Below are 20,005 nucleotides of genomic sequence, written 5' to 3' on the forward strand. Positions count from 1 at the left end.
CTGAGTGTATAAGGATCTGACTGCACTTGTAGCCTGTTTAAATCATCATGTACCTAGGGAAGCCATGTCCTGTTCCCATATTAAAATATATATATACACCCAAAAATATAATAATCAAAATTTCAGAATTAACCATGAATGAATACAGGACAATGATTTTTTCCAGTGAAGAGTGAATATACAAAAATTAGAATGCTTGCTTATTTTTAAAACTTTTTGTAACTATTACCTCTTTTTATTTTTAGCTTACTCTGGCACCCCGCTTCCTCCCAAGCTCACTGATGAGTGCGGACTTTGCAGCCAATTATATAACTAAAATCTACGGCATGACTTTTGGGCATAAACCAAATCTACGGTGAGAAACAAGGAATGTAAAATGGCTATATATATGATTACATAGTAGTTGAGGTTGAATAAAGACAATAGTCCATCTAGTTCAACCTGTGTAGGTGTGTGTACATATACATAAGACAAACTTAAAGTGATTTATACAGTATTGATTTATAGTTAGTGAATTCATTCCTTAACTTGAAAAAACAAAAGTCTATTGAGTAAGGAAAGGCAACAAAAAAAACATATCAATTTACTTCCATGGGAGAAAATAATTCCTTCCTGCACTTCGTTTTACATTTTTAAATGTATATAAACAAGCACCCTAAAATTATTTTCATTGCCTTAAATGGCCAGAAAATATTTTTCTGTTCCCCTCTAAAATATGCTAAGCTCAAAACGTATTTTCCTGGCACCAACATGTCAGCAGGAACACAGGATCAGTGCATAGCTTTAAAGTGTTGATGCCCTGTCAGGGTGGCTTTATAGGACCCTGTGGTTTCTAACAGCAGATCTGTTTTCAGGTCAAGGGGTTTTGCCTTAGTTCTGGTGACAAACAGTTCACAGTTCTAAAGCCCATGGTGGACATTACCTGTTCTGAAACTTGAAGCTCTAAGGGACTGGGTTCAGATGCAAGTTTTCCATAGAACTATACAGAATTTGCATTGCTTACCTGGGAGACTTTCTGGCTTTTGTGGGCATCAAAGAAAATTAATGTTCCCATCCCTTCAGCAATTTCTGTGCCATGCTATAGGGCTCATGCACTAATAATCTGGGGTTCTGCCCCTTGTCCTCTCATCAGCACCTCATGTACTAGGATGCCGTACCCAGTACTAGCTTTATTGCCTCCGTGAAACATTCTCGTCACTGGAACTGACTTGCCTTGGGAATATCTGAATGGTCCCGCTGACAGCTCAGGACAGAGTGCTTTTCCTTATTGATAACTTCACATACTCTGCTCTCAAATGCAAGCTCTCTGGACAAGAAGCCATCTGGCTCTCCACTTTTGTATGAGAGGCCTAGAACTAAGTTTAGCCTCATGTAAGGCAATTCCTTTGGCCTAGTTTCACCACAGACCTTTACAGGTCTTTGTTCCTCAGCGGACAGGTTGATTTGGTCTATGGACAGGTGATTTGCCTATTGCTGGGCAGTTGTTTAGGTAGCCAGAACAGCTATATCTATATCCTTAGAAACCAACATGGACAGAAGGCACCAGTGCACAATTTCCTTGCGGTTCTTAAAGACAATTCAAATAGCCCACTATATGGCTTGGCTGCAGCCACCTAAAGTTTCTGCTGCACATTTGACCAGCAGCATCATGGGCATCCTAGGCGGAGATGTAAACCCACACGAGAGGCAGGACAGCAAACAAAATAGGTCCTTTTATGGTCCTCACTACAGCAGACTTTTGCGATAAGGCAGTAGCATATCTACTTTCTTATAAGATAGGATTTGATTGGCACCCTGTTAGCTAGGTATTGGTCTACCACATGTATGCTGTCATGTTGGCACAAGGAAAATGGAAAATTGTATCAAATACTTAACCGCAATTTTCCTTTCTGGTGCCAATCCATGGCAGCATACTAAACCCACCTAGTTCATTCCTAACGATGTACAGGGAATGGTTCTGTGTGCGTCAACTCTTTATAGCCATGCACTGGTCCTGTGGGCGGAAGTAGACGCGGCCACTAACACATGTATTCTGCCATGGATTGGTGCCAGAAAAAAAGAATTACGGTAAATATTTGATACAATTTTCCATTTTTTTTTCTAGTTTGGGATAGAATGGGTAAAGATAAGAACCTCTGCTGAGTTTATTTTTACTGCAGTCTGGGGCTTCTATGAAGAGATTTATCCTCACTTCCTGTCCTGTTGATAATGATTTCCCCAAGCAGGAAGTGAGAGAAAATCTACACAGGATCACAGACAATAATTAAACCTGACAGGTGTTCTATCCTTCCCCTACTCTACTTAAAAAAATATTTCTCTCAGTGTTGTAGCTGGAGAGTTATTTTCGTTTCCTGTCTGGTAAAATGTTGCCAACAGGACAGGAAATGAGGGGAAATCTCTGAGAGGGGAAATGAGGGGAGAGCTCTGGATAGCAGTAAAAATCTGACAGAATTGACACATATCCATAACCAAGAAGAGAAATTTAGCTGGAAATACTCTGGGACCGTACTCATAGTTTGTTAGAGAAAACAGTCATGGGGACCCACAACTATGCAGTTTTGCTTTATGTAACTATTGTGATTTTATAATTATGAACACATTGATTTGAGGTTACATTGTGACTTGCTTTATCCGCTACTGAACCCCAGCCTCCTCACCTCCTGGTGGAGCGATCCTGAGGACTGGGACCTGGTACTAACAAGCAGCAAAACCCATCTCCACCATCAGGAGCTCTGGTGAATGCCAGTTAGTACTTACACCCACACCTTAGGTTATCCCAAGTCTTCAATCAGGGTGACCTGCTTGTATACCTGTCCCACTTGTGGGTGGGTGCTGCTGCACTGCTATAGCTACCTGCCTCTAAACCTGACTCCAGAGCGTGACAGGCACATTGCAAGTAGACATGTGCATGATGAAAAAAATGTGTTTTGTTTCGTTTAGATTCGTTAGTCTAGGTTTTTAGTTTTGTTAAATTTGGTTGATTTGTTCAATTCGTATTCGGGATTCGTATTTGGAATTTGTATTCAGAATTGGTTCTATGTATTTTTCAAATTTTCTTCAAATTTACCGTTTTTTTTCCCAATTCGAAACGTTAGATTCAAAAATTTTAGATTTTTATTTATACGCATTGATTTTGTTTGTATTATTAATACGTTTATTCAAAATATGCAAAGTGTTCTAATTAAAAAATGAGTATCTTTCTTTATGTTTCAATGTTTTTATTGAAGTTTTGGAAAGAAAGTTTTAACAGTGCACAAGGAGCCAACATGGCTCAATTACTTCTTATGTATACAGTAAATATCTCAGAAAACAGGAGATACAATGGTGCCAATGCAAAATAAAACACAAAATCAAAAATGAGTAGTCAATAAGACTGTAACCTAAAATGTAAACTGAAGTTAGGCATCCAACCATCAGTGTGGAAGCATAGCGACACATGGACAGACAGTGCCCCCGCCATTACACACCACAGGACCGACGGTCCGGGTCCGACCCCCCAATGGCGCCCCTACGGGAACTTACTGCGCCCTTCTGGGGGGGACGACCCCCAACCCCGGCCCCAATACCAAGCCCTCCACTAGTGGGGGGCACAGCCTGTCGTCCATGCACTGTCAGAAAATACCAGGAAAAAAGAGAAAAAGAAAAAGAAAGAAAGAGAAGAAGAAAAAAAAAAAAAAAAAAAAAAAAAAAAAAAAGAAGGGGGGGGGATCAGACTGGGGGAAAAGGAGGAAACAGCGGGGGAGGGCAGCAGGAATGGAAGAGTGAGAGAAAGGGAAGAAACATCAGCGGCTATTGAAAAAGTAGAGGGTCGAGGGTCGACACCCAGGCCCCGTCCACCCCACCGGGGGAAATTGCCCCAGCAACAACTCGTCCAAGGCTATGAGGGGCCCGCCAGGTACCTTATCCAGGGGTCCCAAGTTTTATCAAACATTCGCATCCTATCATTCAAAATTGCCACCATCCGTTCGTTTAACATGATCCAGGTCAGTTTGGCTTTCAAGAGCTCAAATGGCACCACGGGGGGAGTATCTTTCTTTAAACATTTTACTATGTACAATACTGTGCAGAAGTTTTAGCCAGCTGAGAAAAAATAATGTCAAGTATAAATGCTTTAAATATTTATATTTTACTGGTTTCTTTTTTATCAATTTTACACTTGCAAAGTGAAATGAACAATAGAAAAATCTTCAACAAATGTTTACAATGACTCATTAAGAGCTGGTTCACACTGGGGCGACTTGTCAGGCGACCTGGTCGCCTGACAAGTCGCCGTGGGTCGCCTGCCATAGATTAGCACAGGACCCGTTCTAATAGGAGCGAAGTCGCTCGGACTTAGAAAAAGGGTCCTGTACTACTTTGGGGCGACCTGGAGCGACCTGCATTGACTTCAATGATATGAAGTCCGTGCATGTCGCTCAGAGGTCCCGGTGCGCGATGTGCACCGCGACTTCACAGGTCGCCCCGGCAAGTCGGGTCGCCCCTATGAACCGGCTCTTAATCACCTTTGGCTAAACAAAAAACGCATTATTTTGAAATGGTATGCCAATAACACACACAGTCTTTGATTTAAACAATATGTTTACAGTTCGAGTTTGAATCAAGTTCGATGTAAAATTCGAGTCAAATTTTAAATTGAATTTCGGAAATTCGGACGAATTCCAAAAATTGGACAAATTTAGTTTTGTTATTCCGAGAATTTAGTAAAAATTGTTTGTACTGTAATTCAGGGATTCGGATATATCTGAATCTCCAAATAACGAAAAATTTGTCCGAATATTTATTCAGAACTAAATGGACCGTCTAATTGCAAGTGAAAAAAACTCCTTTATGGAAAAGAATTTGATTTTCTATGCTTTTTCTGCAATATTTTAAGTTGTTCACAGGCTCCTATTAAACATTTTCACTAAAGATCTATTTCTTTATGATACATACTGTACATACACAAAAAACAGGCATTCTAGTTCATTTTGAAGAGGTTAAGACAACTTTTTATTGTGCCCTTTATATCTACAGTAGGTATTTAATATGAATTACCTACATTATACATCCACTTGAATATGGACTTTATTTAAACCCAATCACTAAAATATCGTTTTCGAAGGGACCATTTCAACTCTCTAAAGGTTTAAATCCTGCAAACCACTGCATATTTTGGCATTTCCGGTGGGCCATTTCTCCTACCTCTCCTCTGTTCTAAAATTGCTGTCTTGGAATGTCTCTTTGCCATTCAACATTTTAGATGGGCTAATGGAGAATCTCATAAGAACAAAAAAAGTAGACCTTTGTAATGTATTGTGTATCAGAATGGCCTTGAAAATGATGGCATGGTCTCTCTCACCAGGTCAGTGTATCTGCACAACAATAAACTGACAGACGCTGGTCTACCTGACAATGTGTTCAACCAATCAAACAACGTTGAGATCCTTATCATGTCAAGCAACTTCCTTAAGTACGTTCCCAGGAACCTGCCTGCTGCATTATACAAGCTGCATTTGAAGGTACACTAATTCAGCACAATCCTGTTGGAAAACTGAAAAGTTCAAATGTTCCAAAATTGACAAATTGTAGACTTGCACCGTGAGTATGTTTAGTAAGCCTATACTGTACAGTATATGAAGAAATCTGACCAATCTTAAAGCCAAACTCCAGCCAAAAATATATTTTTTTGTTTTAGATTAAGTATGGAAGAGGTAAAATATTTGTCTTTAACTTTTTTCCCTTAATTTCTGTCCCTGTTTCGCCTGTGCAAAAAATTGGGAGTGCGGACATTATTGAGAAAGAAAGTTATGGTCAGCAATACAACATTGTGTGTTTGGCAGCCTTATAGAGAAAGTACACATACTAATCCGGTGTTGGTGAACCTTGGCACCCCAGATGTTTTAGAACTATATTTCCCATGATGCTCATGCACTCGGCAGTGTAGTTGAGCATCATGGGAAATGTAGTTCCAAAACATCTGGGGTGCCAAGGTTCACTATCACTGTACTAGACCATTCCTTCCAGCTTTATGAGCTGAGAAAGAGGGACACATTTTAGCATAAAATTTGGATGCAAAGGGCACACCCCTGCCACACCCCAATTTATCGGAACCATAAAAAATTAATGCATAAAACTAACTTTAACAAGGTTTTTTTCTCACCATTGCTTTTCTTTAATATTGGGTGTTTAGGTTTAGTGTAGGTTAGCATTTTTGGTAGTCAAAAATTGCATTTTTTTATTTAGGTGTAAATTTATAACAAAAAGAAGGACAACTGAGGAGAGAAGAGGGACATCCTAATCAGGGGAGATTTCCCTTCACTTTCTGTCCCATAGCCAAAATAGTAGGTGAAAAGACATCCCTTCAAAGGGAGGGAATCTTTGGTTGTCACCAGGATCACCAGAACTAGTGTCCTCATTGGAATATTTTCACTCTATTATTGTTCTGGGGACAACCTAAAATTTGGAATTTTCTTTCTCTTTCACATTCTGTGATAACATTAAACAGGACAAATAGAGTGGGTGAATCTCCCTAACCTGGGAACCATCTCCACTAATTCCTAATGTTCAATTAGTATGTAACACACAACCAAAGTATAATATTCTTCTATCTTGCAGAACAATAAGCTGGAAAAGATTCCAGAAGGAGCATTTAGTCATCTATTTGGTTTGCGGGAGCTCTACCTGCAGCACAATCTCCTGACAAATGACGGGATGAACAATGAGACATTTGGGTGAGACAATAACAATCACTCTTCAACAGAAAAATTGTAAATTTCTAAAGTGATGAATACAAGACATCCTTGGATAAAAATTAGGCATAAGTGACATGTAGGAAGCCCCATCCTCTGTTTTGCTCTGTAATTTAACACACAAGCCTCTACCTAGGAGTGATGTAGGAAGGAGATGACAGATACAGTTGAACCACAGATTGCAACGGAGGATTAGCATATGACATGCCCAGAAGTGTTTTGCTTGATGAATATTTTTTAACAGCAAAAGTTCATACAGTGGTCAAATATCCAATTCGGCAGTCTCTGGACTGGTATTAGCCCTCTTTTACCCTGACGGCAGTTTCTACCCCCCCCCCCTCTGAAAAGTGAGTGCAGCAGAGCAGTGACTTCTTGGCCTTCAGGAGACAATCCTGTTACTTCCAGAATGTGCTTTTTTATTGGCTGTATTTTTAATATGGATTTTTTCAGAAATGCTGTGCTGCAACCACCATTTTATTGTTTCTGAAATTTTGTCAAAAATTGGGAGATTACAGCAAAATTTGCCATTTTGAAAAAATGCAATGGGATCAAAGAAGAAGACAAAGTATAATTTTTATGTGATTTTTAACCCTAGGTTCACATCTATGCAGTTGCGGTTGTTTTGTGGTGCACTTTGCATTTTTAAACCCACATTTATGCGTTTTTGTATGCAGTTTTCATGCATTTTGCGTTTTTTTTTTCTCTACTGTGAATAGCTTGTTGTTAAGGAGCAGGTCGGAATGCCAGCCACCGCGTCATTATCAACCGATGAGTCATCAGCTGTCAGCGGGGTTCCCCACTGACAGCTGAATGTAAAAAAAGAAAATAAAGCAAATAAAAAACGGCATGGGGTCCCCCCAAAATCCAAGACCAGACCCCTATCCAAGCATGTAGCCTGGCAGGTCAGGAAAGGTCAGGTCAGGAAAGGGAGGACACAAGTGAACATCCCCCCGAACCACACCAGGCCACATGCCCCCAACATGGGGGGTGCTTAGGGGCCCCCCACCCTAAATCACCTCGTTCCCATGTTGATGGGGACAGGGGCTTCTTCCCCACAACCCTGGCCGGTGGTTGGGGGGGTCTGACAGCAGGGAGCTTATCAAAATGTAGAAAAAGGGGGACCCCAGATCCTGACCCCCCCATGTGAATAAATATGAGGTACATAGTACCCCTACCCATTCACCTACCCATTCACCAAAAAAGTGTAAGAAGTGAGTCACAAGTTTTTGATGAGTCCTTTATTAAAAAAAACAATGTCCTGTCCCCCCCTCCCCCCGGGACATCATATCAGACGAAGGAGCAGGCAGACAGCGGGAGATTCTTTTTTCTTTTTTCGGGTCCTGGGGTGAGGCGGGCAACGTGATTGAAGATGGATCTAGATCGGGGGTCAGTTGGCATGATCACAGTGCTTTTTGATTTTCCAATGAACAGACAAGTGAAAGAGGAAAGCTAAAACAGGCAACAATGGTGCAGCCTGTCCATTTATGTATTTTGGATTCTAAAGCAATAGAAGCACAATAAAAAATATATGAGAAAAAAAAGTGGGACCTGTCAAAGTCATATGACTGACTCTTCTCCAATCAGAGAGAGACTGGATAACTCTGTAGGACAGTGCAGACTGCATACCATGGCCTGCATTTTTTAAATGGGCCGCAAATTGCCACAAAGTATGGAGGAACTGCTCCCTGTTATAAATGAGCCCTTAGTATTAAAAGTCAAGACCAATAAAACAAGGAAATGTTGAGTGATCCCAAAGGAGATACTATAGGCACTAAAGGTTGTGTGCCTACCTAATTTAGGAATAAACAGCCAGCTCCTTTCAAAGTTCACATATACCTATTTAAAATATGAAATTATCTGCTCCAACTAACCTTGTACTTAGCACAAGCTGATCTTTGCTTGTAGTGATATACGCTCTTTTTTTACCCTTTAAATCTTTCTCTTTTTTAGGAAGCTGACCAGACTTGAGTACCTAGATCTATCAAGCAATAGCCTTTCTCACATTCCCAGTGGGCTACCCCGTAATATTGTCATACTTCATTTGGAAAAAAATAACATTCGGTCAATAGCGGTTGATGTTTTAACACAAATTAAAAACCTGGAGTATCTTTTGCTTCATAACAACAGGCTGAGGGCTCGGGGCATTCATCCATCAGCTTTTCAGGGTTTAAAGAAGCTGCATACTCTTCACATGTACAACAACTTGTTGGAGAAGGTACCTGGAGGACTTCCTCGCAGGGTCAAGACACTGATGCTTCTTCACAACCAAATCACTGGCATTTCCAAGGATGACTTTAACACCACTTATTTTATTGAGGACCTTAATCTGAGCTATAACAAGATTATGAGTAGCTCAGTCCATAAGGAGGCGTTCCGTAAACTGAGGCTTCTAAAAACGTTGGACATGTCAGGCAATATATTAAAATCTGTTCCATTTGGACTTCCAAAAAATTTGGAGATCCTTAAATTGAAAGAAAATGAAATTAGCTCCATTCCACAAGACACACTGGCTGGGATGTCAAAGCTGAAAGAACTGTACCTAAGCTTCAATAAACTTAAGATCAGCTCTATTTATACAGGGGCCTGGGCAGAGCTCAGCAGTCTCCAGGTAAGGCAGCTCGGTCATCAGGTTTCTCCTAATGTACAAACAGTATGTGATTATTGGTCACATCCTGAGGGTGCTGCTGTATTTTTAAAACCACTCATTAATAACCACTTGCCATCCAGCCCCGGTGTCCCTTCATGTGGATCTATAGGTGCAGGGGCCTAGATGGACTGACCCATCATGTGACTGTTGTAATTGGCTTTTGCAGTGGCCACATGATCAGGAGCCGGTCCTGCTTGCTCCCAATCATAACAAGAGACCGAGAGCTGTCTATGACAATTCAGTCTCTGTACTGGGAACACACTCTCAAGACAGACCTTGGCTATCCATGGAAGAATATTTATGTTATGTGGGCATTAAAGCCACCCTCTTTGCCACTACACAAGTGCATTACATGGGTAGTAGAAGGTTAATATAAAGTAATATAGTTATTTGGTAATCAAAACAGTCACAGGGGTATTGTGAGTTTATCCAATGCATTCCGAAACTGCTAAATTTGGCCTTGGTATCCAGGTTTCAATAACCCCTGGTCATGAAAGGGTTAAAAGTCAAATAATGGTCTGACACTGATGCAACAGATTCCTCATAATATAGAAATAAAAACTTGGAGACCCAGCTGAAAAACCTTTGACACCTAGGTGTAGGAAAATTGTCCTTTGGAGCCTCTGTCTTTGGAGTAGAGCACTATTGCTCATCTAGAACTAAAATTTCTGAATTTTCCTTTCATTTGTACAGTGTATAGAGGATCCAGATGTAAAAACAGTTAATCTAGAATTATTTCTTATCTGAAGTCGAAAATGTAGCTAAGGCTGATACATGCTTACCACGTGTCTTGCAGCTGCTTGATTTGTCAACGAATCAGCTTTCTTATGTTCCATCGGACTTACCGGAGAGCCTTGAGTACCTGTACCTACAGAGCAACAGGATTGCTGCATTGTCTGACAGTGCCTTTGAATCCACCCCTAATATAAAAGGGATCTTCCTTAGGTAACAGAACCAACACTAATATTGTATATATGCTGCCATGTAATATTTTGTATATTTTAAAATTGAATGCAAGGAAAATATAAAAAAGAAATATGTTTAATCCAGTCATGTTATGGGAAAATACAGCTGTTGTGCAGCTAGAATGAGCTCCTCAATATGTTTTTATGCTAGCTTCCTATAATCAGTAACAAACAAATGGCCCCTGCCCCTACCTATAACTGGCCTTCACATCAAGGAGCACATGGAAGGGCAACACATGCAAAACAAAACTAAAGGAAATTCCCAGCTAAACTCGCCAACCAGTCTTATACCAACCAAATTATCCTGTCTAACAGTGCGTTAAAAACAGGGGCTTAGTTTGCACAAATTTGCAAATACATGCATAAGCTGAAGAGCCACTCCAAGGCACCCTGATATTTCTGCAGTCCTAACTCTTGTAAATTATGAGAGTCTTCACAGTGGAGGGACATGCATTATATTATATAAAGTTTATTAATTTTCACATTATACAAAATACATCTATTCATAAAAAATATACATAATACTCTTACATTTACTTTTCTCCCTGATTCCCCTCCATCTCCCCCCTTTCCCTCGGTCCCCCCCCTCTTTCTTACACCTATAAAAAACCTCCTTATCTCTCCTTTTCTTCCTTCTGTCCTCCGTTCAAACCCCTATTAATTCCAAATATCTCTTTGTGCCTTTAAACTCTTTCCACCCTGTCCATATGTTAGCAAATATTTCAATTTTATTATCGCCCATATAATACAGTTCTTCCATATTATAGACGTGTTCTATTTTTCTAACCCAGTCTCTTAAGGCGGGAGTTTCAGCTACCTGCCACATTTTTGGGATTAAATATTTTGCTGCATTTATTAAATGTGGTATCACCAACTTTTTATATTGCTTAATTGTAAGTCTAGTGCTATGTAATAGATACGTTTCAGGGTTTTTGGGCATGTTTACTCCTATTATTTCTTGGATCCATACCATAATTTCCTTCCAAAATTTCCGTATTTTTGGGCATTCCCACCATTTATGTGCCATTGTTCTTCTTGACCCACATCCTCTGCAACATAGCTTTCCTGGTTGGTATTTATGTGCCTTGGCAGGTGTTATATACCATCTTGATAGACACTTATCTTACATTTCCTTCGTACTTATGTCTATAGCAGTGCCCTCAGCTAATTTCAGTATTTTTTCCTTTTCTTGTTCGCTCCACTTTGTGTTGGAAGAGGGTAGGATAGCACAGTGAGCCAGTCAGGTTCTAATTGGCTGCATTGTGCTGTGATAACAAGAAAGCATCAAATAAGAATGTTGTAATGTTTTCATCTGCAGGCTATGGGCTGATCAGTCATCACACTCTATTACTTTACTGCTGTGGAAAAAGTATGGTCACTGACTTCTATCCAAGATCCCCTGCACACTGGCTTTGGTGCATAAGGCTCTGGCATTTAGCTTCAGGCTGAGAGCACAGCTGCGCCATCCAGCCCTGCTGGCAGTAGCCTGTCAAACTTTATGCTGTTACGGCTAAACGGGGCTGGATGGTGCAGCTAGCCCTGCTTATGTTTAGGGCAGTATGCACTCAAACACCAATGCCTGAAATGCAGAGATGTCTGAGTTCCAGGCATTGGTCCCTGTGCACATACTGCCCTAAATGTTCATACTGTTAGGTGCACCATCCAGCCCCGTTTAGCCGCAGCAGCTGTCAGCCTCTCATAGAGTTTGACAGGCTGCTGGAAGTGTGGCTGGACAGCACAGCTATGCTCTCAGCACCAGAAGCTAAACCCCAGAGCCCTGTGCACTAGAGCTAAATGCACAGTGTGCATGCGGCCTAACAGGGGTGCCTCGATCATAACATAACACAAGGCTTCATGCATGCTGGCAATTTAGCCCCTGAGCAGCAAATCCCAGCGTTTTTGTGCAAGCGTAAGGCACAGGTGCACCATCCAACCCCACTGCTAGCAGCCTGTAAAAGTCTAACGAGAGGTTAAATGCTGCAGCTTGAAAGGGCTGGAAAATGCACAGAGTGATACTAAGATTTAGGGCAGTATGAACCCAGGGATGAATGCCTTACGCTCTAGGCAATCATTCCTGGGTGCATAGGTTAGTACCACTTAGTGAACCATTCAGCCCTATCCAGTCAAAGCAGCCTTCAGCCTCTGATAGAGTTCTACAGGCTGTTGGCAGCTGAGATAGACAATGTGCTTTTGTTAAACACCCAGTGTACATGAGGCCTTAGGAGCGAAAATAAACATTTAGGAAAGCTCACGGAAAATAATTGTGATCTGAAGCATCCATAGCGGCATGCCTCCATCCTTAATTGTCTAAACAAAGAAAAGGTGCAATAGTTATGGGACTTTAAATGAGGCAGGTCACTAAAAAGTAATCATATATAAAGTACAAATGGTTTCAAATGTATTAAAACTTCATGATTAAACAATACATGATGACATTTTCTAATATGATAAGGACATATATTCAATGTATAAAAGAGCTGACATATAAAAATTTTAAAAACTAAATACATCTTTGTTCTGATATATGATGATATATACATAAAAAATTCATAATTGTGTATCAAACGGAATATCTTTACATCCTAATACACAACATTGTGATTTTTTTTTTATTCTGTCTTTCTTAGGTTTAACTTGCTAACTCCTGAAGCCGTAAAAGAAAGTACATTCCATGGACTCGATAAATTGCAAGTTCTAGACATTGAAAGTCATTTAGCCTTACCAAAGGTGACCAAGCAGAAAAAGGAAGAAGAAACAGAAAACGATGAAGATGAAGAGGAAGAAGAAGAGGAAGACAGAAAAAGATAAAACCTGTACTTCATGTACGTTTCATAAAAAATTATAACCAGACACATTATATTAGGCTATAATGAGCCAACAAGCCTTTTACTAAACCAGTGTGAACCCTGTAGATTTTACAGTAGAGCCTTAATAAAAGACAAGGTATCTGCAAGTCTTCATACCAAAAATAAAGGGGATTTATGCCCCCAGACTAAGCTAGCAAGGAGATGGTTGCTTATTTAAAATGGCTTACCAACGCTCATTTTGTTTTTTTGTTTTCTTCTGTAACAAAGTTTCTTCTTTTTCAGATGTCTAGTGAACAGATGAAGACTTCCATACAACACCATCCTCACTCCAATGACCTATCTAGTGTGACTCGCACCCTCTGCCTTCATTGTGTGCACAGTGGTTGCCCTGGGCCATTCCAAAAGAGGGATCAGATTGAATCTACATAAGAAATGTGATCTTTATGGATCTTGCAAAAGCTGGCTTTTGTTATATTTTTATATTATATTACTGTACATGTTAAGAAGTAAATCAATAGACAAGGTGATCTTCCAGTCTGTAATATCAAGGTCTTTTCATTTCAGATATTATATTACATGGTAGAGACCTATTACTTCCAAGCATTACATAAATTATTTTTTATAGTTATTTTGCCTCTAACAATGCTTGGCCAGTAAAACAACACACAGATTTATGTGGTTATCAAACAAAATGTAGAATGGATAGGTAAGTATGGTTACTATGCTCTGTTTTTTCCTTTAACTTCATTGACCAGGACTAAAATTGGACATTATACCTCAGCCGAAGCACTTGTGTATGTTTTTTTTTTTTTTTTACAAAAATATCTTTATTACTATTTTATAAATTACATTTTAACAAAGGAAGTGAAAATTCCTTGAAGCTGAATTCCAGGCAAACGCCTAAATACACAAATGAAATACTGTACATATATGGACAATATTGTAAAAGGATTTGTGTTTCTGTCTATTCAGTCCCATCAGACAGTACAGCCAGGTAGATGTCACTAACTGAAAATTCTTCCTTGCAGCGGGGCTGCCTCTGCACAGCAAAGGTTAACTCCTTATTTAGGTCTAGGGGGGCACAAAAAACAGGATTTTGTTGCCTGATCCATGGTGTTGCTTCTCCCCCATGCTCCCCCATGTCTAAGGTCCTGGCGTCATTAAGACTAATACAGGGTCCATGGGGGAGCACCATCTATCTGGGGAATGGAGGATCAGATAAGTTAAAGTGCTTTTACTCCCCCCAAGTATAAAAAAGCATTCGCCCCTTGAGGTGCAGGTGCAGCGCCACTGCAAGGGAGACTTTTTAAGTTTCCCAGAGTGGAACTTTAAGGATTACAGTAGTGATATCATCCCAGTCTCAACCTGCTGACTGAACCATGAAGAGCATCAGCAGACAGATAGGGGTTGATTTACTAAAGGCAAATCGACTGTGCACTTAATACTGCAATAATAGAAAAAAAAACGATTCAGTAGCAAGGATTGCATGAGGACACGAGGTCATACAATGCGATTAGGGGAGAAGCGTTTTAACCTCAGGCTTCGCAGGGGGTTCTTTACTGTTAGGGCTACAAGACTGTGGAATTCTCTGCCACAAAAGGTAGTAACTGCGGGGAGTATGGCTACTTTCAAAAGACTCTTGGAAGTACATCTCAAGGATCAGAACATTCAGGGGTATGGGAAATGATTACGTCCACGCGTGCCTACACAGGTTGAACTGGATGGACTATTGTCTTTATTCAACCTTAACTACTATGTAACTATGTAACTTTGCAAAGTGCAGTTGCTCCAAAGCTTAGTAAATTAGGAAAAGCTCACCCAATCACATGCAAGGAAAATAACCAAAAAAAAATGCATTTTTGCTTGCATGTGATTGGATGATGGTAGTCAGCAGAGCTTTTGTTCATTTACTAAGCTCTGGAGCAAATGGACTTGCAGAGTGCTGTCTGTTTGCCTTTTGTAAACCAACCCTATAAAGTCATCCAACTGAAAAATCTACTCTCTTCACCTATCAGCATGTCCATACCAGAAAATTTACATGCAGTGCTGCCCCTCTCTCCCAATCTGAATGCTGCTATCCTGGGGAATGCAAGTTGTTGATATAAAGTCAAATTTAGGTATTTATACTAGCTGCATTTAAAAAGAACATGTAATAACACATTTAGGAATACAGAGCTGCATTAAGTTGTATCTGCATGGAATTCAGCTTTAAGTTGGCAAAGAAAGGATGTGTGATAATCATAGGTTCTAAAACATAATGGAACTGCAAATAAAGATCAAGAAGCTGTATATACAGTACCTGGAACATTTGTCTTTCATGCTCAAGATAAACCACCTGCTACAGTACCTGGAATATTTGTCTTTCATGCTCAAGATAAACCACCTGCCACTTTTAGAAAGTGTAAAGATCCCTGCAAAATATAAGCTGGCCATTATCCAGTCCAACAAATTACTGTCAGATGAGGATATAATCGTATGCAACATCTGCTGACACCCCCGGTCAGCCAATCTTTGGGTAAGATTTGTACTTTCAGCCAAGTGCTAATATTCCTAGAAATTAGGGCCAACACTAGGGTGTCTGTTCAGTGTGCATAAACATCCACATAGCGCTAATACCAGCATGCTTGTGGATGCCATAATCATTAAATTAGCACCAATAGTTTGAACAATTATCAACAGCAGAACACAAGAAGAATACAATCACATATGACTATAACTTAGGACATGTATAGGCAGAGGATAATAGCAATAGAAATGTGGAATTTTTACCCCCTGGCGATAGAACTTGTGGTAGGTGGAGGGGTTGCAGCGTGTGGGCGCCAATAATTCACACAGTCAGGTGCAACGTTAAACTTGCATTGCAGTAATATAGCAACGATTCACAGCAAGCACAGTGGGCAAGCTACCCAGCAGGGTGCACTCACTTTATTAGATATTATAAAGGAGCAGATTCCAGCTGGACTGACAGCAACTGTTCTGTTGAGAGGGACAGAATGTGGCCTGGCCGTCTCGTGTCCAATCAGGAAAGTGTCCAGAAGAGATGCAACCCTATGCTTTCCCTCCTCGTTGGGAACTTATCCACAGCGCTAGTACTGTCCCCTACAAGTGGAGTACCTGTCCGTACTCTACCAACTCATCAAAAGTACACAGAACCTGTGAGCCATGATCTTAGAAAGGCTCTGCCTGACCCAATATGGACGCCAGAGTTACATTCGGCAGCAGCATTCAATCTGATCGCTTCCCCAGTGACTCAGGAAACCATAGAGGAACCATGTTCCTCCTGACCTCCTCTCCATCTGCAGTGCCGCTGTGGATAGTGACACCTACAGTGGAGAAACTGAACCTGCCTACATGCAAATCAGAATGTCCTTTTAAATGACAAAGTCCCAGGGGGCAGGAATGGACATGTCAGCCTTGTGCGGTCTGCTTTCCTGCCACTTCACATGGGTTTATTTCCACCTCTCCAATACCCTTAGGGCTCGTTTAAACACTGGTGCCCTCTGCAGGGAAATCTGCAGTGGGTAGCTCTTTAGAGGGTGTTTGACATGCCATTGTAGAGCAGCTGTGGCATGAATGAGTCATGTTCGGTGGGCTAATTACAACAGTGGAATAATTGTTTCTGTGTGTGTTTGTGTGTGTAGACCAGGCTGTCACTGATGCTGCAGCCAATGCCAACAAAAAGAGCAGTGTGTGCAGAGAGGAGAGAGAGACAGCAGAGGAAGCTCTAATCGAATGCTGTGCACCCTGGGAGAGGACAAAGCCTGCTGGGAGGAGCAAGGACTTGTGGGAAATGTAGTCCCCAGAGAGACTGGGCCTGGTGATGCAGAGCTGTTTTGGAACTACAGGTCCCAGCAGATCAGGGATTTGCAAAGGAGGAAAAATCAAAGAGTTCCTGGGCTTGATGCAGTTGTGTGGAGGACAGTGTAGAGAACAAGGTGAAGTAGGCTGTCTACTGGATAAGTCTTTATGGGGCTGGAAATGCGGAGAGGCTCGGCCACTGACAACTTCAGGTCCGTGGGTGATCACCATTTGTAAATCCGGTGCTGCCCCCTGGTTTGCTAAGAGGTCATCACCAAGTTGTGTCACAGTTGAAGTCACTGAGTCCAGACATATCGGTGAGTCCTCAAATAATTAGGTTGTATGAGGCCACTGCCCACTATTTAAGGGAATAGTATTACCTGTTTGGAATACATTTTGGGTACCTATGCCTGGTTTTGTGGGACTGACGCAAGTTGAGCGCTCCAACTCTGGAAATTTGGGCCCCAACGTATACCAACTCACTGGCCAATGGGAGGGGGTTTGACAGAGACTTGCAAACCTCTATTCTTTCCATTTCCCTTTAGTTAGGAAATCCCTTAGTATACCCCTTAGTAGTGTTTTTTTCACTGTTGGTCATTGATTTACAATGTTTAACTTTTTTTCAATTTTTGAGGTGTAGGCAGATGAAGTCTGCGCTGCTTTTCCTCTAACCCCAAGGGGGGGGGGGGGGGCAGGGTTGGGGGGGCCCATCAGGAGGGGCCCCATGATTTCTAACAGCGGCCCTGTATGTGTATATATATATATATATATATATATTTATATATATATATATATATATATATATATATATATATATATATATATATATATATATATATATACACACACAATATTGCCTAAAGTATTGGGACATCTGCCTTTACAAGCACATGAAATTTAATGGCATCCCAGCCGTTGACCGTAAGGTTCAATATTGTGTTAGCCCACCTTTTGCAGCTATAACAGCTTCAACTCTTCTTGGAAGGCTGTCAACAAGGTTTAGGAGTGTGTCTATGGGAATGTTTGACCATTCTTCCAGAAGTACATTTGGGCACTGATCAGGCAAAGGTCAGGCACTGATATTGGACTAGAAGGCTTGGTTTGCAGTCTACGCTCAAATTCATCCAAAAAGTATTCTATCGGTTTAAGGCAGGCCAGCCAAGTTCCTCCAAACTCACTCATCCATGTCCTTATGTAGCTTGCTTTGTGCACTGCTGTGCAGTCATGTTGGAACAGGAAGGGGCCATCCCCAAAGTTGGGAGCATGAAATTGTCCAAAAGGTCTTGGTATGCTGATCCCGTAAGAGTTCCCCTCACTGGAACTGGAGCCAAGCCCAACCCCTAAAAAAAAAAAACCCACACGATAATCCCCCCCCCCCTCCGCCAAATGATTTGGAGGGGTGGCCCAATACTTTTGGAACTTGACTGACCTTTGGGGTGAATTTGAGTGCAGACTGTGAGCCATGCTTCACCATTGCCTGTCCTCACAAATGCACTTCTGAAAGAATGGTCAAAGATTCCCATAGACCAGTGGTCCTCAACTTCGGTCCTCAGGGCCCACTAACAGGTCAGATTTTAAGTATTACCTTGGAGAGATGCAGACTAGAGTACTGCAATCACTGAGTAGCAAATGATATCACCTGGGATTTATATCAGTTATCCTGCAAACCTGGCCAGTTAGTGGACCCTGAGGGCCAGGGTTGAGGACCACTGCCATAGACACACTCCTAAACCCTGTGGACAGCCTTCCCAGAAGAATTATAGGGTGGGCCAACTCAATATTGAACCCTATGGACTAAGACTGGGATGCCATTAAAGTTCATGTGTTACGCAAAGGCAGGCGCCCCAAAACGTTCGGCAATATAGTGTATATATATATATATATATATATATATATATATATATATATATATATATATATATATATATATATATATATATATATATATATATATATATATATATTTCTTTTTCATAGATTTATCTTCATAAGAAATTCAGGCAACAATTTTATAATACCTCAGTCTTTAGTTTTAGTGATCTCAATGTAGCCTCCTTTACATGTTCTTAGCCTGCGAGGGACAGAACTTGGCATGGAGCTCTGCTGCTACAGCCCTTCCTCTTCAAGGTTGGATGTGTTATGTGTCATTTGTGTTAGTGACTGGTTGCACCTAATAAAGTGTCCATTGAATGTATATATGTGTTGGTGTTACTTTCACAGCAAACCCTCCTGTCATTCAGCCATCAGCTGTTTCCTGTCTGTCCCTGAATGACCTGCCCTGAAAAGCTATGACATTATTAGCGTGACGCTTACAGTGCTGGAACAACCTCATTGTTTGGTAATCTAATTTGTTTTCTGAGAAAACTTTATAGCGGAAAATATTTGTAAAATAAAATGCGCCGCATGTGAATCATCAGAAAGGGGGAGATGACGGGACCCTCCTGACAAAATGAAGCCTTACCCAGTCACTTGTCTCCACCCTGGAAAGAGATGCTTTCTGTCCTTTGTACACTCCATCGTAAGGTTCTTTGGTGGTCATTTATGAAACGCAGAGCAAAAATAAAAATGTAATTTTTCTAACAGCAGTTTGGTGGCAATGGCATGTCATTTTGTTATTTTATTTCCCTGTTTTCCTTCACTTAGGTCCGACAATCACACAATTTTCTCTTAAAAAATTAGGTAACTTATACATTAAATTGTATGTATAACCATAACCTTTTTTTTTTGGGGGGGGGGGGGGGGGAGAGTAGGGAAGCGGTCTGTGTTTTCAGTAGATGTCCTCTCCGGGGCTGCTGTTAGAAATCACGGGGCCCCATGCAGCCTACTGACAGGACCTCCCTTTCCCTGCCGAAAGTGACTGAGGACATAAATTTATCAGCGCCTTTCTTTGCAGCCTCAGCAGCACAGATTAACGAATAGGAAACGCTCTGAGGCTTTCTGCTCATTCACAAACTGAAGCATAGTAAATACAGTTTACTTTGCTTCAGTGATCAATAGACAAAGGAGTGATTGGTACTGATCGCTCACTGTGTTCATTCAGAAAAAGGAAGGGGCCAGTAA

General features: G+C 41.0%; 1 protein-coding gene and 1 long non-coding RNA gene across 2 annotated transcripts in view; one reads left to right on the plus strand and one right to left on the minus strand.

Annotated features, from left to right (window-relative positions):
* Nucleotides 1-14,220, plus strand: part of PODN (podocan) — a 45,553-nt gene extending 31,333 nt beyond the window's left edge. Inside the window, exons 5-11 of the mRNA XM_082264751.1 lie at nucleotides 246-355; nucleotides 5,342-5,498; nucleotides 6,595-6,710; nucleotides 8,679-9,336; nucleotides 10,172-10,320; nucleotides 12,968-13,162; nucleotides 13,430-14,220. Coding sequence (XP_082120877.1) covers nucleotides 246-355; nucleotides 5,342-5,498; nucleotides 6,595-6,710; nucleotides 8,679-9,336; nucleotides 10,172-10,320; nucleotides 12,968-13,148 — 1,371 coding nt within the window. The 3' untranslated portion in view covers nucleotides 13,149-13,162; nucleotides 13,430-14,220. The remainder of the gene's footprint in view (nucleotides 1-245; nucleotides 356-5,341; nucleotides 5,499-6,594; nucleotides 6,711-8,678; nucleotides 9,337-10,171; nucleotides 10,321-12,967; nucleotides 13,163-13,429) is intronic.
* Nucleotides 14,221-15,195: 975 nt separating this feature from the next.
* Nucleotides 15,196-19,463, minus strand: LOC309561146. The gene is made up of 3 exons (XR_014225547.1): nucleotides 18,964-19,463; nucleotides 15,495-15,863; nucleotides 15,196-15,446 (listed from the first exon to the last, which is right to left on the minus strand). It is a non-coding gene; the product is annotated as an uncharacterized lncRNA (long non-coding RNA).
* Between the last annotated feature and the right edge of the window lie 542 nt (nucleotides 19,464-20,005).

Source organism: Pelophylax lessonae, assembly GCF_965119305.1.
Source record: "Pelophylax lessonae genome assembly, chromosome: 8".
Taxonomy (NCBI): domain Eukaryota; kingdom Metazoa; phylum Chordata; class Amphibia; order Anura; family Ranidae; genus Pelophylax; species Pelophylax lessonae.